This window comes from Gymnoscopelus microlampas (assembly GCF_963454915.1).
Source record: "Gymnoscopelus microlampas genome assembly, chromosome: 1".
Classification (NCBI taxonomy): domain Eukaryota; kingdom Metazoa; phylum Chordata; class Actinopteri; order Myctophiformes; family Myctophidae; genus Gymnoscopelus; species Gymnoscopelus microlampas.
Genome location: NC_139962.1, coordinates 20,479,454 through 20,507,257, shown reverse-complemented (window position 1 = coordinate 20,507,257; position 27,804 = coordinate 20,479,454). Strand labels below are relative to the sequence as shown.

General features: G+C 40.8%; 2 protein-coding genes across 2 annotated transcripts; both read left to right on the top strand.

Moving 5' to 3' along the window:
- Positions 1 to 333: 333 nt before the first annotated feature.
- On the top strand, positions 334 to 8,074 carry LOC311065169 (high-affinity choline transporter 1-like; the record flags this gene model as incomplete). Its single annotated transcript, XM_084085386.1, has 8 exons — positions 334 to 517; positions 956 to 1,069; positions 1,673 to 1,828; positions 2,223 to 2,371; positions 5,150 to 5,293; positions 5,904 to 6,057; positions 6,936 to 7,153; positions 7,394 to 8,074. 8 exons carry the CDS (start codon positions 334 to 336, stop codon positions 8,072 to 8,074), a joined length of 1,800 nt encoding a protein of 599 aa, XP_083941512.1.
- Positions 8,075 to 24,217: 16,143 nt separating this feature from the next.
- LOC311045710 (BTB/POZ domain-containing protein KCTD12-like) lies at positions 24,218 to 27,256 on the top strand. Its single transcript, XM_084057671.1, has 2 exons — positions 24,218 to 24,705; positions 26,169 to 27,256. Exons 1-2 carry the CDS (start codon positions 24,316 to 24,318, stop codon positions 26,607 to 26,609), a joined length of 831 nt encoding a protein of 276 aa, XP_083913797.1. The 5' UTR covers positions 24,218 to 24,315; the 3' UTR covers positions 26,610 to 27,256.
- Positions 27,257 to 27,804: the final 548 nt, after the last annotated feature.

Genomic DNA, 27,804 nt, shown 5'->3' with positions numbered 1-27,804 from the left:
TAGGCCTACATTAAGTAATGCAGACGTTTAACAATCATTTAACTCTTGAGAGCGTAAAATGAAACCAAATGGACCCGTAAGAGAGCGTAAAATGAAACCAAATTTTACGCTCTCAAGAGTCAAAGATCTCCATTTGGATACCAACTCGCCATCATTTAGCTGGGGACCACCTGGAAGGAACCTCCTCGAGGACCACTGGTGGTCCCCGGACCACTGGTTGAGAACCACTGGTTTAATATCACTTTCAGTCTTTTTTTCCCCCCCGTCTCTTTTTTTAATGGCTACAGTTGTTTTTGTCTCAGCAGGACTCGGCGTATCCAGATCCGAGCTGTAATGACGGTCCACATCGAGGGACTGGTGGCTCTGGCGGTCTTCTACCTGCTCATCCTGGGTGTTGGCATCTGGGCGGCATGGAAGAACAAGAACTCTGGGCAAGCGGAGGGCACCGACCGAAGCGAGACCATCATGGTCGGGGGGAGAGACATAGGCTTATTCGTCGGTGGATTTACCATGACAGGTAACCTTTTTGAAAAAATCAATTTGTTTTTCATACATATACATTTTTTGTGCCATTTTTCATAGATAGCAGATTTCCCTTTTAATGGCAAAAGTCAATTTATCTAGTGCAAGACAATTTGATAATTCTCTGTACCATTGCCTGATGTCTGGTTTATCTGGGTTTTTCCAAAAGAGTGAAATTGTATGTTTAGCCTGGAGTATATAATCATACTCTTTTTTTTTTTTTACTGTTAACTTTGAGATTATCAGGAAATATGCCCAGAATGCAAAATATGTGTACACTACAAATGGATACATTAAATTAAAACAGGATTTGACTGTGTAGGTAACATAGCTTTAGATACTAAATTCACACATAGCTCCTCCTGTCCAGAAGCGGATTTTTGTTGAAATGTAAATTACCATGATGCTAATGTTGACATTCTGTTATTTATAGCAACTTGGGTCGGAGGGGGATACATCAACGGCACCGCTGAGTACGTGTATCTACCGGAGAGTGGCCTGGCCTGGGCGCAGGCACCGTTTGGATACGCGCTCAGCCTGGTGGTGGGTGAGTTATTGCGCGCGGCATTTACCCTCAGTGGTGGAAGAAGTACTCAAAAATGTTACTTAAGTAAAAGTAGCAATACTGCAAAGTAGAAATACTGTTACAACCCCGACCATGGCCGCAGTTTTGCAATGCAAGTTTTTAAAATCTCTCAATGTGAAAATAGCAGATCTACAAGCTCAATTGTGAGCTTGTAGATCTGCTTGTAAATCTACTTTACTTTGGATTTTTTCAAATAGTAGCCTATAGGGTTGAATTGGTTAATGTATGTTTTGTAATAATAATCAAAATCTACAAAGTAACTAGTAACTAAAGTTTTCAAATAATTGTAGTGGAGTAAAAGTACAATATTTGCCTCTGAGATGTAATGGAGTAGAAGTAAAAGTACTGGAAATTGGAAAGTAAAAATACCTTAAAATGGTACTTAAGTAGGCTACAGTACTTGAGTAAATGTACTAAGCTACCTTCCACCACTGCATTTACCTTGTTGAACATCAGCTAGTGTATAACATTTGAATGCAGAAATGTTTCTTTAGACAACGTCACTTTATAACAAGTGTCAAATGCAACTGTCTCCAGAGTGTTGTGTTCTTGACCTCTGTTCAGGTGGCCTTTTCTTCGCCAAGCCCATGCGTTCCAGAGGCTACGTCACCATGCTGGACCCGTTCCAGCAGTTGTATGGGAAGCGAATGGGTGGTCTGCTCTTTATACCGGCACTTATGGGCGAGATCTTCTGGTCTGCTGCCATCTTATCTGCCCTTGGTAAGTTCATACGGATAAGATAGATATAGAAACAGACACTACTTAGTGAGTGTGAGAGAGAGAGAGAGAGAGAGAGAGAGAGAGAGAGAGAGAGAGAGAGAGATGTCCAGTTTCCTGCCAACAGTGAAAGTCACTATATGAAATATAGGGGTATTTTCATCTCACCCTCTCACAAACACAATGCATATGTGTGTGAGTGTGTGTGTGTGTGTGTGTGTGTGTGTGTGTGTGTGTGTGTGTGTGTGTGTGTGTGTGTGTGTGTGTGTGTGTGTGTGTGTGTGTGTGTGTGTGTGTGTGTGTGTGCGCGTGCATGTGCGTGTGCGTGTGCGTGCGCGTGCGTGTGCGTGTTGTATGCGTTGTCCATCATTTAACCCCTCGTTGTTCCATACCTCAGGTGCTACTCTGAGTGTGATAGTGGACATCAACATCAACATGTCAGTGGTCCTCTCTGCTTGCATTGCTATCTTCTACACCCTGGTTGGAGGGCTGTACTCTGTAGCCTACACTGACGTGGTCCAGCTCTTCTGTATTTTCCTTGGACTGGTAAGTTACTCCGAAGCACTGTAAAATCCTGAAAGTTCATTTAACTCTGTGTACAAATAAGGGTCGCATTTGGTTTAACACTGGTTACATTAATATAGAATAGATCTTACTGTGAGTGAAGACTATAAAGTAACCAGAATACTGGGGTTCAAGTGTTAAACTGAAATAGGTAAACATGAAGGGGGAAAAGGAGTTAACAGGTGATCACATACTGTACGTGGCTTCCTCAAGACTATTTCCACTCATACAGAGGCAGAGAGAACCAAAAGTTCATATCGTCGTCATCGAAATATTTTATGTCCAAAGCCGTTTCATTAGCATATTAAAAACAATTTAAAATAGTGAAAATGGCAGATTTACAAGCTCTCAACGCCTTGCATTGCGAGGCATTGTGAGCTTGTAGATCTTACTATTTTCACTACTTTCATGTGACAGTCTTGTATGATGAAGTAGGGCATTCATTTGCGGAAAAACTTAAAAATTTGAAATATGGAGATACAAGGTTTCTGCCCGACAGCAACAATATGTTATTATGCATCAATAGTATCAGGCTGTAAACAAAAACACGGCTGCCCTGAATCTTACAGCCTTTGCAAACATCTGGCATGTAACGGTTGCCTTAGGAACAGGCCTGGGAATTTGTCAATATGGCTCTATGCACAGCAGCCATATTTCTTTCTTCCTTCACAGATCTTACCAATTATACTAACTAGTCCATACTAGTTGAGCACTCGGGTGAAAGTAGCCTTAAAAATGCATAGTAGACCACCAGGTCTCAACGTGTGGTCCAGGCACTTTCATGGTTCCTTGGGGGGGTTCCAAATGGCCCCTTACAGGTGTGTAAATCTGAGAGGGTACAAATGCGGGTCCATTTGGTTCCATTTGTACACTACACACTACAGTGGGGTCCTTGAAATTTGATTGGTAAGACCTGTGAAAGAAGGAAGGAAGAGGCCCAATTTCTTTCCAATATGGCCGCTGTGCATAGAGCATTGGATCAAGGCCTTTGGTGTTGTCAGTTATTTATTTATTTTTGTTCTTTTGGGCACAATGGCCAAATTTACAAGGCTGTCAAATAAAACAATGATTTTAAATCCACAAAAGTGATTAATTGAACTTACGAGTAAAGGATGATTTTTATTTAATACATAGTATGAAATAAATAAATAATAATAAGAGCGGTTTATTTCAGAAAATAGGCCAAACTGTGAGGGCACGGAGGCCATGGACTTCCTGCCCTGGTACATGATATCTTTACATATATTTTACAACGCAAACCTCAAGGTCATTTTTGTTATTTATCCAGAGTGCCATAGTCCTTGTTGCTTTGTAATCATCCAGTAAAGGCTTGGCTATTATCTTTGGGACTTTTTTATCCCTGTATCATTCATGAGGCCCATTTTCTGACCTTGTAAAAAAAGAAAATAAAAAAGCAGTACAGTGTGAACAACACACAGACATAATGAATAGAACTTAAGAGTTAAAGATTATGTATATACTTTTAATATATAGGATAACTGCCAGTGAAATAAATAAAACAAAAGAATATGTTTATTTCACAAAATCATTTATTGGTATTGACAAATTACCAATATTTATCAAAAGTCCTAAGTCCTTTTTTCTTTAGAGTAGCCATTTCTTTTTAGCCTTTCCCCCCAATGTGTTGCTATACTGTTATTGTACACTACTGGCTCACCTGCCAGTGAGGAACCTACAATGGGAGGACGCAGCGCCTCTATCTTAGTTAGCCATAGGAATCGCTAGCACAGCAACAACTATGTTAGATCAGAAAAATACAGAGTACAGGTCATTATGCCCTCAGTGTGAGGATGGGGTTGTGCAAGCGTCAAAACGTATATTCCTAGAGATAGGAGGGAGAAAGGAAAACAATCCTGTCACTACCCCAATATATATTTCTTTACTTTAATTGTTTCTACCCAGTTTTGCCAATGAAAGCTGGGAAATTGTCTCAATTGAGTGAAACCTATAGAGCAGCTGTTGGAAAGTGTGTTTGGCCATGGGCCAATTAGAATGGCCACTATCTGTCGTTGCATGGTGGGCCAAAACATAATCAATGGTTAATTTAATAGCTGTAACTTATGACAGACCATCATACAATAATAACTATAATTCCATAAAAGTTAATGAACACAGATTTGTGTTGTGTAACTGCATACTGATAGAACAAAAGAGTGTAATCAAATGTTACAGGTGTACAGTAGATAGAAATGCTTGCGTAATCATTTTGTGCAGAACACATAGAATTTTGCACTTAGAGGACATTTAGAGGACAAAGAGTTAAAAAAGAAATTGTTATTTGGAGACAGACTGTCATAGTCATGACTTATACATAAGAGATCAACAAGAGTTATTCCATAGAACAGGACGCAGGGACAAACAGGGTATTGCTAAAGGCATGTGAAACACCTGCCTATCATTCACTCTCAACATGGATAAAAGCATTCTTCAGGTGGTAGGTTCTCTACATTATAGCCTATACAGTAGTAAGACTGTCAGCTGTTGTAAATTATTTACAAAATAATTATATTTTATAATTAATAATTATAATATTATTGATGGCAGAAGAGTTCTGGCCCACTAATCACCAGTTCCCTACCACTGGTTTAGAGACTGACTTGTGAGTCTATTATCACCCCTTCTTAATGGTATAAACAGCTGACAAGTGTTTCCACGTCTCCTAGCAACAATTGACTGTTGAACATAATTATGTACTATTCAGCGAATAACATTGGGTTTTGTATGTCTGGTTGGTTCCAGTGGGTCAGTGTGCCATTCGCTTTGAACCACCCAGCTGTGACAGACATTACCGTGACGGCCGTGAAGCAGGTGTACCAGGCACCCTGGCGAGGCGTCATCCACAGGAACGACATCTGGATATGGATTGACAATTTCTTTTTACTGGTACATATACATTCTAAGATATGAATTGGTTATTATGCCCAAGAGTTTCAGTTGAGATGTTAAAACTACTCTTGCGCAGTGGTAAAGTGCCGGCCCACCATCGTGGGATCGAATCCACCGTGGTGCATCCGGCTTTGTTGAGTGTCTACACGAACACAATTAGCCCGTGTTCGGGGAATGGAAGCCGGGCGGGGAGGGTGATAATTGTCACTGCACGCAATCCTTCGGGCTGGGGCGGCACCTGTCAGCAGGGAGTGTTGGGCGGGAGGAGTAGGACGAAGGCTCTGCGTCCTCCCGGTGGGGGCTCCTCACTGGTAGGTCAGTCAGTAAGATACAACAGCAGTGACAACACATAAATGTGAAGGAATCAATTGACAAAACGACTAAATTGGGGAGAAAAAGGGGTAAAAAAAAAAGAAGACTACTACTCTCTCAAGCTATTAGAGCCATTTACTATTCTTGAGAGCCATTTACCATTCTTGTATTTTACACAGTAAACTCTTAAATTATCAATTTGTAATTAACACGGATGATTTTACTGTGTAATTGGACTGTATTCAACACTTCATGTTGTATTTTAAGTGTCTTATGGTTTCTATTTGCACTTTAGATGCTTGGGGGGATACCTTGGCAAGTGTACTTCCAGCGGGTTCTGTCTGCCTCCTCTGCTACATATGCCCAGGTCCTCTCCTTCCTGGCTGCTTTCGGCTGCCTTATCATGGCTGTGCCCTCTGTTCTCATAGGAGCCATAGCGGCATCTACAGGTTAGACTGCTACACGCACGCACGCACACGCACACGCACGCGCACACGCACGCACGCACGCACGCACGCACGCGCGCGCACGCACGCACACACTCATGTGTGTGTGTGCACAAATATGCTTGCTTGATTTGTGTGAATCAGCTTATTTGGAGTGTGTGCTTACACTTGCACGCTCGTGCGTGCATGTGTGTGTGTGTGTGTGTGTGTGTGTGTGTGTGTGTGTGTGTGTGTGTGTGTGTGTCTCTCTTTTGGAGATACCTCAGGTGGATACATGTTGCCCTTAGATCTAAGAGAGTTTGGTAAATAGCAGCTGGTTCACCTCATCCATAATGAAGTAGAAATCCGCTTAATAACCAGGGTGGTTCTGTAAATATTACATTAGAGGCAAGGGACCAAATTAGAGGTTTGATCTCCAGATTTTTGGCTATAAAAGTCCTTGGTGATACACTGTTTACACTAGCTATGTTTGCTCAGGTTTAATAAACTTTTGTTTACACAGGTCTAATACATTTTATTTGCTATGTGTACAAAATGTCTTGCAGCCATTGATATTTGTTGTACCTACGTTTCTCCTTTTTGGTTCTGTTATTGAAGTTCCACCCTCCTTTTGCTTATTTGTTTAAGCAAGTAATATTCATTTAACATAATAGTATTTGGCATTTATAAGTCCATACCTTCCTTAAGTCCAAACCTTAACATCTTGCCATGACCAATCTTTTGAACAGGCATACTTAACCGCCCCTCCTGGCTGTTTGTGTGTGTGTGTGTGTGTGTGTGTGTGTGTGTGTGTGTGTGTGTGTGTGTGTGTGTGTGTGTGTGTGTATATTGGATGTGCATTTTTAAATGTGGTAACACATTAACTCTTCTACTTTGGCCAGACTGGAACCAGACGGGATACGGACCTATTCCCCCTAAAGACAATGGCAAAGCTGACATGATCCTACCTATAGTGCTACAGCATCTTTGCCCGCCATTTGTCTCATTCTTCGGCCTGGGCGCCGTGTCTGCAGCTGTGATGTCATCTGCAGACTCATCCATCCTTTCGGCCAGCTCCATGTTCGCTAGGAACATCTATCAGCTTGCCTTCCGCCAGTCGGTAAGTCCTTTTGTGTTTTGGTGTATGATGACCAAACATATCTAACAGCTGTTACATTATGATGGTTGTCTGTTTGTGTACTTTTCCAGGGGTCATGAGTCAGGATATTTATAATACTGTATGTGATGCATTTATTTTTATTTTTATAATATTTATTTATTTTATATTTATTTAATGTTGTGGTGTTCTGTATAGTTTAATGTCCTAAACGTTTCTCTATCCGTCTCTCTTCTTCCTCAGGCATCAGACCGAGAGATTGTGTGGGTGATGCGTATCACAATCTTTGTGTTCGGGGCTCTGGCCACGGTGATGGCATTGGTTACTGGAACAGTTTACGGCCTGTGGTACCTGAGCTCAGACCTGGTCTATGTCATCATCTTCCCCCAGCTGATTAGCGTGCTCTTTGTCAAAGGCACCAATACATATGGCTCGGTGGCTGGCTACCTGTTTGGCATGGTGCTACGTATAGGAGGAGGGGAGCCCTATCTGCGACTGCCCCCCTTTATCTACTACCCTGGCTGGGTAACTGAGCAACGGGAAAATCCCATGACCAAAATGATGGAGGACGTGGTTGTTCAGAAGTTCCCCTTCAAGACAGTTTCTATGTTGGCCTCGTTCTTAGGTAACGTCGCCTTCTCCTACTTACTCAAGTACCTGTTTGAGAGTGGCAAGCTGTCCCATAAATACGACTTCCTAGACGCAGTGATGTCCAAGCACAGTGAAGAGATTATGGATAAAACGACACTCGTCACCCGCGGGAACAACATCGGGCTGTCGGAGATGGCGCCTGTCAAATCACGCTTGAGTGTGACCTTGGCGACCGCCTTCACACGCCGCGACACACTTCCCAAAGAAGCATGTAAGACTTTCGAGGAGGAGGAGGAGTCCAGCCCTGACTCCTCCCATCACGATGAAGAATAACAGATTCAGGATGTTGAAAGACCAAACGATCCGGTTGCTAGTTTCTGTACCAAATGTGTCAACCACAAGTACCAGTAACAAATAACAAAAAAATGAAGTAACAGGCCACTCCTTGGGACTATTTAGAGCATCACACCCCTCCTCCAGGGGACTGGAAACATACCATATCAGGACAAACACTGTGGCAGACTGCTGTAGTAGCTTACTCACCGTCCAAATATGCACAGTAAAATCTTCAGCGTTCATTGAAATGTTTCACTCGCAGAGTTAAATGAGCACTGCAGAGGGTTTTACTGGGCAGAGGCCGGAGGGCTCCCGCTTTACAATCATCATCATACGAGCACATGAACACCGTACACGCACAGCTAGTAGAAAGCATATCCATCTCTCCTCAGATCAAAGACAATGAAAGGATATTTCAGAGCCTCAACATACGTTTCGTATATTTTTGCGTTCTTCCGTCATGAGTTGTGAGTGGACGATTACATCTGAACATGCCTGGTGTTAATGGATGAGACATACGGCACTGTACTGTAACAGTAGCTACAGAGACCAGGACCTGTTGAAGAGAACCGTTGCATATTTTGATCAGAAACAATATGTCTGTCTGTCGTGACTAAGAGACAGATGGGATGGATGCCAGGTACGTACTGTACTGTATGAGAACTGCCTGACAGCACAGCTGTTACTTGTGAACCATGTGAAAGATAATCACTAATAAGGCAAAGCAATAACATATGTAGATACTGTAGGTCATTTTCACTATACCTGTAAAATGTGAGCATTCAATGTGATGCACACAGAAAAAAGAAATTGAAACAAAATGAGGGAAGACAACATCATAGTTTGATTCCATTTAAGTTCACCTCATTACCGTAAGTTCACTCATGTTTCTCACCTTTGTAGGGATTCATTAATTTGTTACTGGCTTAGATTGACTCTGCAAATAAGAAACATTTTTGCTAATAGAATAGGTGAATATAAAATAAATAAAATAAAAATATTAACTAACAGCTAAATAGTATTACACACATTTTAGACGTTTGTTATGCTCTCATTTAGACAGAACAGTGTAGATAGACAATACATTGGGAGAAGGGGGGAGAGACATGCGAGACAGACATGCGACACAGTCTGGTTGTGATTATGTGGTTGTCTACTGGCACGCCCTACATTTATGTCTTGAAATGGTGAATTTTGGTTATTTAATTCAAATGTATATCACTCAGTCAAAGTGATAAACATTATGAAGCAGCACTCTTCCATCCTATCTATCATACCATACGTAATAGAAAATATACAAGCAGTAGTATAAAGTAGTTGAATTAAAGCACTATTGTGGCCACTGTAGATACTTTTATCTTTAACGTCAGGTATCAACGCAGATCTTAATTTCCTTGTAAGGATCAATGTGAGTTGAGTCAGATTTCAATGTTATTGTAATTAAACGTTATTGTGTATTCAATTGCCTTAATTAAACTGAAAAGATGATGATTTTCATTCACAGTGATGACTGTGCTATTGCTATGGTTTTAAAGTCTAATCAGACTTCAGTGGACAAAGACTTGAATATGAATGTAACCTCTACAAGTGATTTATTATCATATAGTGCACATCTACAGATGTCTGTGTACTGTGAGTTCTGTTGGTGATTTGCAAAGTCAAACAGCTACTGTTGCAGCTTCATTTTAGGAGCAGGTACACATTTTGAAGTATTTCATTCATTTAATGTTGGCAGTAAATACAGTTTATTTTCTCTGTGATGTGTACGTTTGTAGACATATGAATATATAGTATATATACAAATATTATTGTTGCAAATTATTCATATAAGATAGATGACAGGACATTGACCCTTATTTATTTTTGATGTCAGAAAACATTGAAACAAAAAAAGAATTATATAACTGGTGCAAGCCAAATGATTCAAATGATATTAAACCATATCTTTTATCACTGGTCTCTTGTGTTTTTAAATGATGTTGTAATGGAGAACTGTGGTTTGATTAAGCCTTGTTTAATCAATTTTATCTTCCTATGTGTTGGTCTATAGACTTCTGCTTTCTATCTGTCATGGGGATGTCTGTAACCACATTATATGTTTAGGTGATCTGTTCTGGAAAAAGTATGTTGGTATACATTTGAGCTTTAACCCGCATTGAAACCGGGAAAGCATCTGTGTCATTTTAGATTTGAGCTATGTATATCTTCTCTGTTGGGTGGAAACCTTGTATATCCAAAACAGAACTTCAGGATTCAAATTCGAAAGCATCAAAATCCACAAGCTGGAAACGCGGCACGAAGCAACGTGTTTTGTGTGCTTTTGATGCTTTTGTGTGATGCTGTAGTATGATCAAGTAAGGCATTCATTTACGAAAACACAAAAAGTTATAATATGGAGATAAGAGGTTTCAGCTTGACAGCAACGAAGCAACATAGTTTTTGTTTTTTTTACGTTAGGATTCAGAAGGCATTTGTAGAATTGGCCTCAGGTCTTAATGGGTTAAGGAGATATTCCAGTGGATTTGAAGTTCTAATGTTGTCCATAATGTTACATTTTAAATGACGATTCTCAACGAACGTGAGGCTGATCCAGGCCTGTTCTTGTTGGCCAGGTCCTTCAGCTAGCCGCATGGTAGACAGAGAATGAACATGGCCGGAAACGTGACTGAAATTACAATCGGTTGGCTTGCGTCTTTGTCCCCGTTCATGGGTGCAGTGAAAAGACTGCATCTTAAAATAGCTCTCTCTGGTTATTTACATTACCTTAAGTGCTGCACGAGCTCGTCTGGGACTTGGGTGGGTCGACCGCAGGGGGAGGGCGGGTGTTGGTCAGGAAAGATGGACTTGGGCGGGGAATTGTGGGTGTGGCCTTCCAGCGTCCTCGCCATAAAACCCACCAACCCCGAAGCACTGGCATGACGCAAGTGCCCCACCTACCCATTGCACCTCCTTCCACTCTCCTCCGTTCATCACGATGTCCTCCTCGATGTCCTTGGTTTCTGAGGCCAATCCTATAAAGAGAGAGAGAGAGAGAGAGAGAGAGAGAGAGAGAGAGAGAGAGAGCATCCCATCTCCATTCATACAGAGTACACCATAGAGCACTCATGATAATTAACAATTATGACAGAAAAGTCTCCCTCAGCCAAAAGTCAATCCACTTATTTTGGGGGTTTGGGAGGAAGGGAGCGGTCATTGACGTGCTCAATGACGCTGATTTGGTAGTAAACCAGAACAAATCCATTCATACATGTTTGCTGGATATATTTAGAATATATATGATGTATTTTGAGTCCTCAAAAAATGTGTATTCCAAGATAATAGGCAGTTTTCACATCACATTTGTAGTCATGTGTCTAGAGTAGACATGGAGCTCCATCTCTGGTCTTAGTAGGTGTCATGTACAGCAATGGGTTATATGTTACATTAAACCTAAGGGCAGGTCCATCTATATCAGAAGCTACATTTATACTATTATATTATTTTGCCATTACAATTCATAAAATGTGATTTCAACCCTGTGAGTTCCAAATCTGTACTTTTGAGGAAAGTACTGTAACTATTGCTTTTCTTAAATTATTGAACTTCCAGATAAGTCAGATAAATAACGTACAGTACATAAACGTTAGAACAATGCACCTGATCATCAGCCCTATAATGATCTGCTCTCTTTGACATTCCAAGCACAATTAGAGCTACGGTACATGTTTTCTTGATACATTTTCATCTAACTGTCCTTTCTCATTTATTCCTGGATTTGCTTTCCCAGAACAACCTGAAGAGATAACAGTGAATTCTCAGAATCCGGGTTCAAACACTTTCCCCTTGGTTTAGACATGAGGAGATGAGACAACAGTGGATTGAGATAGCATCTACGATGATAGGTAAACTGGTATAGCTCTGGAGAAGAGAATCAATGCAAAGTTAATTCAACTATTAAATGATGCTTTAAACTAACAAAAACATTATAACCCAATGGTTTTGCAGAATACCACTGTGCATTCACACAGTTTGTTATGACAACAGCAGATACTGTTTTTTACCACAATCTCACAGGATGTCCCATAGGGGTTACAGTATGTTGACAGCATTGCTCTGCCACAGGGGGGATGGGACTGCAGCCTTTGACCCCAGAGAGATGTAATATGGCTGAGTGAAAGTCCCCACAGGCACCTCCACACACATAACCAGATTCCTGTCAAAATGCTTCAAGTGTCAATGAGGCAAGCTGTGGCATAATTTTACTGTTAAAAAAGAAAATAAATGAGAGCTAATGTTCAACTTCTTTCTGTGACGCATTGTAGGAGCAGAAAATAAAAGGAGCATAAAATCAGTATCAGATGTGATGTCAGATGGAGACATCCACTCTGCTGCTGTTGCGACATAAGACAACCATATCTCATCTTAGACTGAGCCTCTGCCAGCAAGACGACGGGATGCTATTTATGTCCTACTTAAGTGATGTCCCCTGTAATTTAATTGCAAGGCACCTAATTGAAATATGGGGACCGGAGGAGACACAGGCAGAGGAGAAGAAAAAGGAGAGATATAGGTTTTTTGGAAAGAGCTATGTGACAGAAATAAGGGGGGTAATGAAAAGCGGAATGCAAGGTAAGGTTGAAATCTAACTACAAGAAGGGATAACTTAGAGTAGGCTATTTGTGAACTATAGCAAATGGTAATGTGGTTAACTGCTGCTGACACAAACAGCTTTACTGTACAATAGTAGCCTTAGCCTACATGACAATGCCTCGTCTCATTGTGTCCTTTATATCCCTCCATCAATCTCAATAAGCAACTGAGGAGCCTCTTCAGCTAAATGAGTGTAGCGGCTGATGTAATCTAATCAACCATCACAACCTAATTATAGTACCAGCCATAACCCACTCTGGCCAGCGTGCGCCTGCTAGACTCTCTTCAGCTGACCAGAGGAATGAAAAACCTGCTCATGCTGTGCACACTGGTTGGCACTTGAAATGTAATGAAGAAAAGTTGTCTGTGATGAAATAGTAGAGTTTAGGCATATAAGTCATTTGTTTAGTTAAATTCTAATAAATCAAGCAGTTCTTTCAGAATTGCCTTCACCAACCCATCCAGTTACGATTAAGGTTACTATTCCAATCAGAATCACTGTAACAAAGCAAAGAGTCACCTTTACAAAGCCATCCAATCATACGTACAGTTGTGACAAATATTACTATATCATAAAAGATTGCTTAAAGAAAAAGGTTATAATGTTGTCAATAGATTTTAATTTTTGTTTTAGTATTGAACTATTGAAAAATGTGCATGCTATATAAATAAAACAGTTTATGGCCACCAGAGGGATCGTTGACCTGGGGACCAACAACCACATTTTACAATTCACAATTTAGGCATTTAGCAGACACTCTTAATCCAGAGCGATTTACAAAATAAAAAAAGATCAATAAACTGTACATTAAAACTATAGGCTACACACTATAGAATGCCAGGTCTACAAATTACCTGGCATCTGTCTACATAACATGCCATCTAAATAACATTTTAGCCTTTGCATAAGCCTGCAAGGTCGTCAAGGCTAAGGCAAGTGCTACGGTAAGTGCTACGGGCTAAGCTGGAGTCTGAAGAGGTGAGTCTTCAGATCATGGCGGAAGATTGGGAGTGAGTCTGCAGTTCCAACCTCTGTATTTTCAACAATGTGGATAGGAGTGAGTGAGTGAGTGAGAGAGAGAGAGAGTTTTTATAACATTTTATGTCATGGACCCCCAAATATATTTTCATTAGCGCATTGGTGACATAATTAGGGGTAGGGGACGACAGAGTTATCAAGCCCAAACAACAGGCGAGGACATAAGCATGCTTGTCATGAACATTCACTGAAAAGAGTAAATGTTGTAGGTTTGAGTTTGAAAATCAAACAAGTTTCTCATTGGGACATAATGTTTCACACTGTCTCTTTCCCTAAGACTTATGACTTCCAACATGCAGGCAAGTACTGTAGGCCTACAGAGTCGCCATTCCTAAATGAAGGGCTATAGGATAGTTTTCATTATCTTTTTTAAATATTTTTTTCTATCTATGTTCTATCTATGTCTATGTCTATGCACTTAAGACCTCTGGTGATTAGTAGTTTCGTTCCCTACCTATGTTGAATGCACTTATTGTAAGTCGCTTTGGATAAAAGCGTCTGCTAAATGACTGTAATGTAATGTAATGTATGTCTATGTAACCCTGTCCTTCAGTGTGTCCTACATAAAAACACCCTCAGGGGCACTCCAGCCTGTTGATGACATTCGTGGTGGTGCTCCAATTGGCAAAATATTGAATGTGATCATTGTTATGGCTATGAACCTCCAAACATATTATAACCATTGTGTCTTTGTTTTCAATACAAAGACACATTGGTTATAATATCCACATGGAAATATCGTGTTGACCAACTTGTCATGTAAATGTACACTTGTAGGAGACAATTTGTGGATCAGAAGACACTTCTTGGAGTGTTTGATAATGCTCAGGCTGCATTTGATTAAGTTGTTGATTTCCAGTGCATAAACGCATTTTGCATTTGGAAGGCCTTCACTTTGGTGAGCGATGAACTAATTAGACCAGGATTTAAACCCCACTCCTCACAGCCACACAGCCCTGGGTAGGCCACCTGGCCTGGCAGAGATCTGTGCACCATGGAGTGCCCCTTTCTAGCTCTACATTCACTTTGTAATTTAGCCCTAATAAGGTTTTGTATCCGTAATGCAGAAAAGAGAATATTTTTGTATTTTGAGGCATACTATATCAAATAATAAACAAATAACAAAACACCATATTATGTTGTAAGAAAATCTACATAAAAATGCCATTACATGATCAACTTTGATGTCGTTAAAAGATTAATAAAGCTTAGTTTTTCTTATTTTGTTGTTATTGTAGGGCCTAGGGATTAAATTGGGGGAATAAATTAAATAAATAAATAAGAAATGCAAATATATAAAAACAGAAACATTTCTGACAGTTTTTAAAGATAAACTACTGTTTTATTTTAATCAATTGAAATAAATGAAATGAAAACAGCAAGGAGAGAAATGTGATTAGATGTTTATTTGACAACAAATCCATCTATTATATTTTCTCATTTCCTTTGTGTGACTTGTTTTTCCTTTTCATCTTAAAACTAAATACATAGAAAGTTGACAATCTTTGCACTGCCATTGTCAAATGAATTTGCCATGAGTGCTGGCTCCTGTCACAAGCGTCAGCAAGGCCCTTTGCAAAGCACTGGCCTCGAACAACAGTCAAGTTACCTCCATTCACAGTTTGGAGAAAACTGTCAGATTTAATGAATCAACCAGGGGTTCTCAACCTGTGGGCCGGGGTCCACTGGTGGTCTGTGAGCTTATTGCAAGTGGACCCCAAAACACTAAGCTTAATCACAGTGGTGTAAAGTAACTAAGTACATTTACTCAAGTACTGTACTTAAGTACTATTTAGAGGTACTTTTACTTTACCGGAGTATTTCCAATTGTCTATACTTTTACTTCTACTCCACTACATCTCAGAGGCAAATATTGTACTTTTACTCCTTTAGTTTAGCCGATCTACAAGCTCACAACGCGTCGCATTGCAACGCGTTGTGAGCTTGTAGATCTGCTTTTTTCAAACATTTTAGTACTTTTACTTTTGGTACTTTAAGTACATTTTGATGCCAATACTTTTGTACTTTTACTCAAATACATTTTGAATTTCTGACTTTTACTTGCAACAGAATACTTCTACATTGCAGTATTGATACTTTTACTTAAGTAAAATGATAGAGCTGTTTCTCCTTATCACCCACACAAAGTACCAGACACTTTCAGACAGAGAGACTGGGAAGGTTACAGTATCACAGGTATTGCAGGCATCATCAGTCGTGTCTCTCTCAAACATAGCACGCCAAGACTGGACTTTTACATGGCCCGTTATCAGTTAGGTAACATAAACAATGACATCATAGGATGTGAAATAGATGGGTTTCCGGGCGAAGGTGGACTTCTTGGATTGGATGAGAGTGAAGATTACGTTGTCGTCAGATGAGGATGATGATGGTAGATGATGTAGATGATGAAGATGGTGTGACAGTTTATCTTTGGACAAACAGCATCCAAATGTCTCAAACAACACGTTGACCTCGGCTCTGACCGGTCACTGGTCAGTGGTTACTGCGTGGCACTGAAAGAAGGGTTATGCATTGGAGAAGAACACCGTGATAAAGTGTTCTCAAAACATTCCGAGATTAACTCACTATCTACTTATTGTTATTAAATTCCAGGAGCCGACATTTCAAAACAACGTTAGTGTCAGAGATGAAGCTGCAGTGGCCTTGCACACATGAGAGAAGTAGAATAGGAGAAATAGAGTACATGACTGAATTTAGGCCAATATGACACCATTTATATTAAATTGACATTTAAAGCAATTTACTGACACTAGACAAATTATGATAAACAAGATTAACTCTATCATAAAACATTTGAGTACTTTTTCCACCACTGTTTAATTATAATATAACCTTCTTCTTCTTTTTTTTATCATGTAAAAAAGTTATATTATCAATAAACTCATTTGGGGGCCGACTTACAATACCATCGCGACCCACCAGTGGGTCCGGGCCCACAGGTTGAGGACCACTGTATGAAATCCTAAAAGTGATATCTGGCATTGGGACATGGGGACGAACATCAAGTCCAGTGTGAGTGTTGTGTGCACATTGTTGTGTCATAGAAGATATCCCCCCCAGCCTCTCTCCTTTCTATAAACAGGAACATAGAGAGAGGAGGAGGCGGTTGGATGGACGGTCATTTTTTCAAGACATTGGGGAAGCTAATGCACCACACACACACACACACACACACACACACACACACACACACACACACACACACACACACACACACAATGGCATAGCCTCAGGGGACCTGTTCTCTCTGAGACTGCAGTAAGAAGGAGGGTGAATGGGACCCATGAGAGCCATTGACGCACGCACGCACGCACGCACGCACGCACGCACGCACGCACGCACGCACGCACGCACGCACGCACGCACGCACGCACGCACGCACGCACGCACGCACGCACACACACACACACACACACACACACACACACACACACACACACACACACACACACACACACACACACACACACACACACACAGAACTGACATAGAGGACGTCATCACGAGAGCAAAGCAAATACATAACATTTCTTATTCCAACAATGATGAGAAAAAGAAGTTGTGTCACTGCTGCTACATGCCAGCTTTTTTTCTAGAGACGGTCTGTGTGTCTGGAGCTAATAGCCAGTAGGCCACACAAGTATCTCCACAATTTATTTAGTTTTATAACTTTACAGCTATACTACTTCATGCACTTTATATAACACTGATCATTCTAACATTTAATTAAAAAGGAAATGCATTAAGCCTCAAAATAAGAGCGAGAGTGAGAGGAGAAAAATAAATGAAAAATAGAATACAGAGAGGAAACAGGACAAAGAGAGGATGAGAATGATAACAGGGTCATTCCACGCTTACTTCATCACCATGATCTACCACATGCCACACCCATTTATGTAAGTGCGCATGTCTCTCTCTCCCTGTGTGTGCGTGTGTGCGCGAGCGCGTGTGCGTGCATGTGCGCGCGCGCGTGTGTGTGTGTGTGTGTGTGTGTGTGTGTGTGTGTGCGCGCGCGTGCGTGCGTGCGTGCGTTCGTGCGTGCGTGTGTGTGTGTGTATCAGTGACAGGGCTGAGTCTGAGCCAGAGAATCCATTAGGGCTGATTGAAAAACACAGAGTGGTACAAATAACCCCGTAACCCTGAGAGAAGGTGAAGAGAGAGCGTGCGTGCTCACTCACTCACTCACTCACTCACTCACTCACTCACTCACTCACTCACTCACTCACAAACACAAACGTTTTATGGTCATGATTAACCAGGACCCTGGATGGCTTGATTCTAGGCTTAAGATAATTGATATAAATATTTTTGGAAATGTCAATGGTAAAAATGCATTGACTATTTTGAAGTGGAACCAGAAAATGGCCGCCACTGCTATGCCCTATATAAATGCACCATTTATGAGCTTACAGTGGCAAGATGCAAATTTATGATACAGTGTGTCATAATGATCAACTGACAGCTGGACCTTTAAATACAATGTATTTAACTTGTTATTAACTTGTAACGTATCATTGAATTAACTATTTTACTTAATTTGATAATAGCAACTCTAAGAACTCTAGAATGCCAATGTGGCCCCTGTTCCTCTGTGACACGTGATTCTTTTGATTTGCTATTTTCGACCGTCATACGATGATGCATAAATCAGGCTTAAGACAGAAGTGAAGCAGACAGGGAACAGATCACTGGAGAAAAGAGAGTAGTGGGTGAGAGGTTGAGGGTTCTGCTGTGAGAGACATCGTAGAAGAGGTCAAAACATACACACACCCCAGAGCCCGAGTTGACAGTGTTGTGACTGGTTGTCATATCAGAATGGCTCACGTGCTTGCTCAGTTTGAGGATGAGAAGGATAAAACGGAGGGCAACACACGCAAAGAGCAACAATAGCAGTGCAAGACCACTTGCATATGTTTGAAACCGTCGCCATGGCTTAGGATCTACAGTGGCTTACTGTAAGTGCAAATAAAACAACAGATTATATCGGTAACAGCCTTTTATAAGGCAAAAACAACTGGCCATTTCTATAAAGAAAACAATACAGACAATGATAATATTACATACTGTAGCCTGAAAGCAAAATAAATACACAAATCAAATTAAAATGGTGACGCCTCACTTTCCCTTTTCTGTAAATAACTGTTTCCCCCTGAGACTTGTCAGTTACAATTCACAATTTACAATTTAGGCATTCAGCAGACACTCTTAATCTTGAGCGATTTACAGTAAGAATGGAAAACACGAGGTAATAATTAAATGAGAAATAGTAATCTAGGATCATAGGTAAACCAGAACCTTATCATCAGTCTACACAGTGTAATATATCAAAAAATCTATAATCTGTACATTGAAACTATACACACTATAGGATGCCAGGTCTGCAAATGACCTGGCATCTGTCTACATAACATGCTATCTAAATTACATTTTAGCCTTTGCATAAGCCTGCAAGGTCATCAAGGCTAGGGCAAGTGCTACGGCAAGTGCAATGTAAGTAAGTAAGTAAGTAAAAATAATACTATATAAAAAGAATATAAATATAATACTGCAGAAAATTGGGAGTGAGTCTGCAGTTCTAATTGCAATGGGGAGTTTGTTCCACAATTTGGGAGCCAGAAGAGGGAAGAGTCTGGGACGCGTGGAGCGTTGTCCCGGATGTTTTAGGGATGTTTCTGACATCTGAGTGAGCGGGAGGGGCTGTAGGGTTGAATCAGGCTTTGAAGATATGGGGGTGCCATACCTATGGTTGCTTTGTAGGCCAACATCAGTGTTTTGTACTCTGTGCGGGCAGTAACCTTTGGAGGGAGCGGATTGGAGAAGGGGGGAGACATGTGAAAACTTTGGATGGTTGAAGACCAAGTGTGCTGCGGCATTCTGGATCATTCGGAGGGGCTTAAGTCAAGCGCACATGTCGGGAGGCCAGTAAGGATGGAAATAGTTAGATCCTGCGTGGGGCAGGACTTAACTTGTTCCATACTCATTTATTATGAAATTGTTTTAGAATGTAGCCGTAGTTCTTGCATACCGTCTTGCAGACATTTAAGAAATGACTGAAAGCACTCAGGTGGTGCAGAGGTAAAGCACCTGGCCACCAGTGATGAGTCTAAGGGCTCAAATCCACCGTGGTGCATCCCGCTTTGCCGAGCGTCTATACAGACACAATTGGCCCATGTTTGGGGGAGCGAAGCTGGGCGGGTAGGGTGACATTGGTCACCGCGTGATGTACTCCTACGGGCTGCGGTGGCACCTCTCAGTGGGGAATGTTGAGCGGGAGGAGTAGGACGAAGACTCTAGGACCTAGAGTGTAGGACTCTAGGCCCTCCCAGTGGGGACTCCTCACTGGCAGGTGAGCCATATGGTAGCCTACAACAGCAGTGGCAAACAGTGTGAGGAATGAATTAGCATAATGACTATTTTGGGGAGAAAAAGGGGTAAAAGACAGTACTGTTGGGGAGGTAACAGCTTGGTTCTGTTTATTTTCTTTTTAATGCAGATCTAACATCAAATCAATCTGAAAAACTGATTTGTACTCGGTCTGTATTTGGAGCTGGATATTATTGACCTGTTTCTGATGCTGCAATGCATACCAATAAGCCATTAAACTGTATTATCAACTGATCTAATACTAAACGTCAAATTGTGATTTCTGTGACAGAAGATGAACAGTCTTTTATTGTCCACCAGGCGGAGCCAGTGGAACATTTGAAGTTACTTGCTCCTTTTCATTCTCAAGTGGTTTCACATCTTCAATGCCTCAAGTATCGATATTAAATAATTGGAACTATCGAGAGAAAAGCATAAATGTGTGATCAGTGAGGAGCAGACCTGTCTCCTTAACAGTTTAAACAGGAGAGCAGAGAGACAGCTACCATAACTCCAGTTTCTTATGCCCAATTATCTGCTAACTGCCAGAACAAAGGGTAACCTTTCCAACAGCAGCAGAGTACTGGGGTCATAGCTTCCCTGCTGAGAGAGAGAGAGAGAGAGAGAGAGAGCTTACACTTCCCCTGCTGAGGATGCAGTGGGGGTTAGTTCAGAGGAAACGCATCCCTCTCTCCTCACAGATCTCTGTGAAAGGTCAAGACAGAAGAAGCTGGTACCAAAGCCAATAACTTAACTAATACATTTGTGTGTGTGTGTGTGTGTGTGTGTGTGTGTGTGTGTGTGTGTGTGTGTGTGTGTGTGTGTGTGTGTGTGTGTGTGTGTGTGTGTGTGTGTGTGTGTGTGTGTGTGTGTGTGTGTGTTTGAGAGATACTTCCTACATATTACAAACACCCCCAAACCGAACTTGCCTATCCGCTGGCCTGGGTGAAGGAAAGAAATGTGCAAACACAGCAGCTGTTGTGACAGGAAAAGCAATTCCAATGGAATATACACAGCCACTGTCAATCACTGTATTCCTGCTTATATTCAAAACATTTGTGAAAAGAATTGCAATTTTTAGTAACAAGTCTAAGTTATCTTTAATTATCTGTGTGTGTGTGTGTGTGTGTGTGTGTGTGTGTGTGTGTGTGTGTGTGTGTGTGTGTGTGTGTGTGTGTGTGTGTGTGTGTGTGTGTGTGTGTGTGTGTGGGTCCGCGTGCGTGTGTGTTGTGTGTGTGTATTTTTGGTTGTGTTTATAATGTTGCAATGATACACAGCTCTGTTTACATATTTCTTTATAGGCTATTAGCTTTACTCTACACTCATTTTTTCCTGCTCTTGCTTTGACAATGTAAACATTATGCTCAACTGGCTCAACCAGTGGTGGGAGAAGTGGTGGGGTCACATTTTGTACTTAAGTAAAAGTACAATACCACAATGTAGAAATACTCTGGTACAAATAAAAAGTACAAAAGTATTCGCATTAAAATATACTTCAATACTGAAAGTAAAAGTACACATTATGCAGAATGTCCCATTTCACAAGTTTCCAAATGTATAACAAGCTTTGAAAATAGCAGATCTACAAGCTCACAATGCGTCACTTGAGCTTGTAGATCAGCTATTTTCAAATAACCCAAGTAATAGTATACATAGGGCTGAAGTGGTTAATGTATGTTTTGTAATAACAATCAAGATCTACAAAGTAACTAGTAAAAGGTTTTCAAATAATTATAGTGGAGTAAAGTAAATTATTTGCCTTTGAGATGTAGTGGAGTAGAAGTAAAATGATGGAAATACTCCAGTAAAGTAAAAAATACCTCAAAATTGTACTTACAGTACTTGTAGTAAATGTAGTTACTTTACCGCACTGGGCTCAACACACTTTAAATGCTCCAGATGTTTAATAAACAGCAGCAAAACGACAACATTTTTACTTTGCGGTCTTCTTCAGGTTAATTAACCTTAACCTATTTTTTCTTTTGTAACAAAAAAAAATGCATGGGTTTCAGAGGCTAACCTTAACCTGAAGAAGACCACAATAAGGTCATTCAAAGAAATGTTTATTTTGCTGCTGTTTATTAACATTTTGTAGCATTGTAGTGAGTTGAAAGCCCTTCCTTTTGCTTTATGATTTAGCTGCTTTTGCAGTTTGGCTCAGAACCAAAGACAGAGGATGTGCGTTGTTTTTGTTTCCCCATGCCAATAAAGCCTATTTGAATTGGAAATGCTATGTAATTAGAGACACAGAGAAAGACAGGGAAGGGGAGAGCACATATAAGCCTATACACTACACCCCCTGCTGAGGATAGTCAAAGGAGGGAATTTATACCTCATACCAGTGGTGGTGGAAAAGGTTATGACATTTTTTACGTAAGTAAAAGTATCAATACATAGAAATACTCTGCTACAAGTATTCCGGAATTCAAAATGTACTTCAGTAAAAGTACAAAAGTATTTGTATCAAAATGTACCAAAAGTAAAAAGTACTAATTATGCAGAATGTCCAATTTCAAGTTTTGAAATGTATAAAATATACAGCAGATATAAAATAGCAGATCTACAAGCTCAACGCATTGTGAGCTTGTAGATCGGCTATTTTCAGTTAATGAATGTTTTGTAATAATATAATCTAATAACAAATAATAAAAATCTACAAAGTAACTAGTAACTAAAGTTTTCAGATAATTGTAGTGGAGTAAAAGTACAATATTTGCCTCTGAGATGTAGTGGAATAGAAGTAAAAGTATTGAAAATGGACAAAATCCAGTAAAGTAAAGATTCTTCAAATTTGTACTTAAGTACAGTAGCCTAGAGTAGACTACTTGAGTAGGCTACTAGTAAGCTCCACTCACCCACTGCCTCATACTGTAGTTGCATTCACTCTCCACAAGATGTCAGTCTCACCCAAACAATATAGTGTCACAGTTAAGTCTATACTCTGTCATAACTAGAAGGATTCTTAATAATATAATAGCTAAATGAATTGGTGGTCTGGGTGGATTGGACCCCTCAAGGATATGCAATCGATTGTTTATGTAGGCAATAGTGGTCTTTATAAACAATATTAGCCAACCCAACTGTGACTTTTGCTGTAGGGCTACTGTTGGTTTTAGGTTTTGGACAGTGAAATGCATAGCTGATGCATATTTATGTTTTTGTTTTCCTTCACATTTCCACCCAAAGCTATAATTTATAGATTTTAATTGTATGCTTTTAAAAAGTGGCAGGCTAGAAGGGCCATTCTGGCCTCAAAAATCCACCCTATAATTACACATGCCAGCGCTGTATTGGGGGGAAAAGATCTTGAAGAAATGTAACTTCATGAATTAATCGACAACTTAAAGTTTGACACAGCCTTTGTCCAATAATAACTTTATCCCAATAGCTTAATTTCTTCTTCTATCAGTTTATTGAAAGCGCGAGATTTTATGGCATAACCTACAGTAGCCATGGATCACACGACGGTCGTCTGTGATGGATGAACTACAACCTGGTGTTTGCACTTTCTCCCTTTACGGCCCGTACATCTACATAAACGTTGAAATTTCAAATATAAAGTTCTTACCCTATGTCCACGGATGTTACAATTATGTACGAGCCCTAAAAAGTACCCGTATCTTCCGTATTGTTCAATAAATAGCATTTTAATCCAATCGGTGGTTATTTTCCCCGTATTTTTTTCATAATGCTTTTAACTACGCGACCCTATCGGTTGGGAGGTGTATTGCACTCTAATACATTATAACTCTATGAGAAAATGGCCACCAATCAGATTAAAATGCTTTTTACTGAACAATAAGGTATATACTGGTACTTCTGTAGACGTACATAATTGTAAAATCCGTGGCCATAGGGTAAGCACTTTATATTTGAAATCTGAACGTTTATGTAGATGTACAGACCAAAAGGAGAGAAAGTGCAAACACCAGTTTGAAGTTCATCCATGACTGCCATGATATGACAGTCATGTTTCATGGCTAAGCCTACAGCAGCCCATTTCCCACTGAAGAGTTAATCGCAGAGATGTGTGTCCTCCTATATTCTCCTCCTCCTCCTCCTCCTCCCACATACCCCTAAAAACCATATAAACAACTCTTTACAGTCAGCCTACGTACGTCCCCATCTACCCTTCCCAGGCATCTGGAGCGTTAGCCTATGATAGGGAGGTAGAGAGAGAGAGATGGCTCAAATCGACAGCAAAAGTTTACAACAATTCCCCGACATCATCGAGCTGAACGTGGGCGGACAACTCTACGTGACCCAACTTAAAACTCTGACTTCGGTTCCGAATTCTCTCCTGTGGAAAACGTTCGCCCAGAGCCGCCCGGACGAGGTGCCCAGAGACCGCAAAGGGCGCTTCTTCTTCGACCGGGACGGCTGTCTGTTCCGTCACATCTTGGCGTACTTGAGGGACTTGGACCTCGTTCTCCTGCCCGAGCTGTTCGAGGAGAAGAGGAGACTGCAAAGGGAAGCGGACTTCTTTCTGCTTCACGATCTGTCGCAGCGCCTCAGGACGGCTGTCTCTAGTAGAGACCCCGTGAAGACCGGGGGTCCAGGGGAAGGGGCACAGGTCAGCACCAGGGTTGCCATGTCCGCTTATTATAAGAGATTTACGGCTTGTTTTTATGTGAAGTTGCTTGTAAGACCCTCCAGAAAAACACGGGCAAAAATCCTTGATTATGTGGCCTAAAATGCTTGATTTTCATGAAATTTGCGAGGTTTTATGAGATTTTATGCGGTGAAAATTGCGGGAACTTGCGAAAAGTTATATGAGTAAAGTTGCGAATAGGCCTATGCGCAAAGTTGCGAAATATGTGAAAAGTTGCGAAATATGTGAAAAGTTGCGAAATGTGATGTATGCGAAAAGTTGCGAAATATGTGAAAAGTTGCGAAATATGTGATGTATGCGAAAAGTTGCGAATAATGCAAAATATGCGAAAAGTTTTTTTTACGTAAATATGGGATTTTGCGCCTCTTTTGAAAAAAAATGACAACCCCATAATCTGCGCCATTTGGCTGATTATGCGATACATTATGGGATCACGTAATCACAATTTTCTGGAGGGTCTAGTAGTTTTGGTTGTGGTTTTTGGAGCTTAAAAGTGGATCTTAAACATTTTCATGTCAAGGACGCCAAATAAATATGTATTTGTCCACAGACCCCCCCCCCCCCCCATCTGAAAATATTTTGCACCCCCCATACAAGATTTGTGCTGTTAAAATGTTAAAAAATAATAATAATAATTCCCCCAATATTTTTTTTGTCTTTAAAAAAAAAAAAAAAAATGCAAATCTACAAGCTCACTAGCCATGGTTCACATGACGCTTGTATACAAGCGTCATGGTGCCAGTTCCCCCTGGGTTTTCGCGGTTTTCTATTTGTTGACATTGCCAACTCTCACATGTACATAAACGTTCAGATTTAAAACATAAAGTGCTTACCACCGAGCCACGGATGTTACCTCGCGATGCGGACCACATTAAGTACCCGTATCTCCCGTATTGTTCAATAAAAAGCATTTTAATCCGATCGCCGGCCATTTTCTCCAAATTTTCCCCGATACTTTCAACCATGCGACACCTAATGGTTGGGAGGTGTATTGCACTCTGATACATTACAAAAAAAAAAACAAAAAAAAAGAAAATGGCCGGCGATGGGCTTAAAATGCTTTTTATTGAACAATACGGGAGATACGGGTACTTAATGTGGTCCGCATCGCGAGGTAACATCCGTGGCTCTGTGGTAAGCACTTTATATTTGAAATCTGAACGTTTATGTACATGTGAGAGTTGGCAATGTCAACAAATAGAAAACCGCGAAAACCCAGGGGGAACTGGCACCATGACTGTCATGGAATGACAGTCATGTTTCAGGGCTACAAGCTCACAATGCGTCCATCGCGACGCATTGTGAGCTTGTAGGTTCGCGTTGTGAGCTTGTGAGCTTGTAGGTCAGCTATTTTCAAATAGCCGTAGCCTAGACGCTTCTTTTGGGCTTGTTTTCATAGACCTGGTTGCTTATTTCTCTTGCAGAATCTGGCATCACTGGCACAGGTCAGCACCACGGTCAGCACCACCACCACCGGTTCTCCACCCCAGCCGCCACCCAAAGGCACTCCTGGCTATGTCACCATCGGCTACAGGGGAACCTACACCATCGGGAGAGACATCCAAACAGACGCCAAATTCCGCAGGGTCGCCAGAATAACAGTCTGCAGTAAGATCTCGTTGGCAAAGGAGGTTTTTGGAGACACACTGAACGAGAGTCGGGACCCTGACCGAACGCCTGACAAGTACACGTCTAGGTATTACTTGAAGTATAACTTCTTGGAGCAGGCGTTCGACAGCCTGGCCGAGAGTGGCTTCCGCATGGTGGCGTGCAGCTCCACCGGGACGTGCGCGTACAACAGCAACGACCCGAATGAAGACAAGATCTGGAGCAGCTACACGGAGTATGTTTTCGCCCGCCAATGATAAACTATTTATATAATTTAATTAATGTATAGGCTACTCCATCGCACATGGCTGACGCTTGGCGACAAGGAATACTCTTCAAGCAAGCTACGTGTCGAGATCAGTTCTTGTTGGCGAGCGACACCGTCATAGGCTACTACGTAATAACTGTGCGTGACGGCGCAGCTGGCCCAATATATTTTAAGCCTAGAGAATATTGGGTGTAATCTCAATTTTATTGAGAAAAACTATGAGAAAAACCCATAAACTGTTGTGTTGCTTCTGGGCTGAATTGCTTATTTTCTGTCACCAGTGACATTTGCTTTGGTCTACTCTCTATTATTATTATTATTATTATTATTATTACCCTTATTATTAATATTATTATTATTATTATATTTCTTTTCATGTTTCTAGATTTTCAAAGACATTAATCATGAATTTCTCATGAGGGATGCAAAATGAAAGGCTACTATCTGATGTTCTGATATCTGACATATTAGCCTAACTGTTAAATATTTTGTTGATTATATAACTGTCACAGTTTCACAATGTAGCCTATGTATTTTGTAACTTTTTGTTGACTATGATTCGTTTTTATGATGATTATTGTCACATTTCCTTCCTACTTTAAGCTTAATCAAATAAAGTCTGAAAAAGGAACTATAGCCTGAGTCCCATAATTTTCACAAGGGGCTAGTATTTCACAAGATTGTCTACCAGGAAGAAGTAAGACACTATAGAATTTTAAGTGAAAACAGGGAAGCAGAATTTTTCTAAACAATGCCACATTTAATTTGTAGAGGCATTAAGAGGTAACTAAAATAAGTTACCCAAAAATGAAAAATGCAACATGCTTCCTTTCCTATCAAATGCTTATTTTTCTCAGTATTCGGTTTTTAAGTCTGACGTCATTTTGTAGTCTGAAGTAAAGTAAAGAAACATGTCGGAACCCAGCCCCCAGAGCCGTTGTTTAACATTGAAACGGCCGTCGCCTGGTGGTCAATCTGAGAATGCAACACTTCCGCATTTTAAACATTTTTTTTGTTTGTGCGCCTGCTCAGAGCTCTATGGACACGCCTTTTCAACTCAATATTCGGTACTTCCGGCAGACAGACCCAATCAGAGTGTAGACCACTTTAAACTTCCAGCAGTCTTCCGGGTGCTTCAACCGCCAGTGAGCAACTTTCATAGAAATTAATAGCTGGGGGCGGGG

Coding starts and splice junctions, on each gene's coding strand:
- LOC311045710 (XM_084057671.1), top strand. CDS start 24,316: ATGGCTCAAATCGACAGCAAAAGTTTACAACAATTCCCCGACATCATC. Junction 24,706..26,168: donor GTCCAGGGGAAGGGGCACAG/GTCAGCACCAGG, acceptor TTTCTCTTGCAG/AATCTGGCATCACTGGCACA.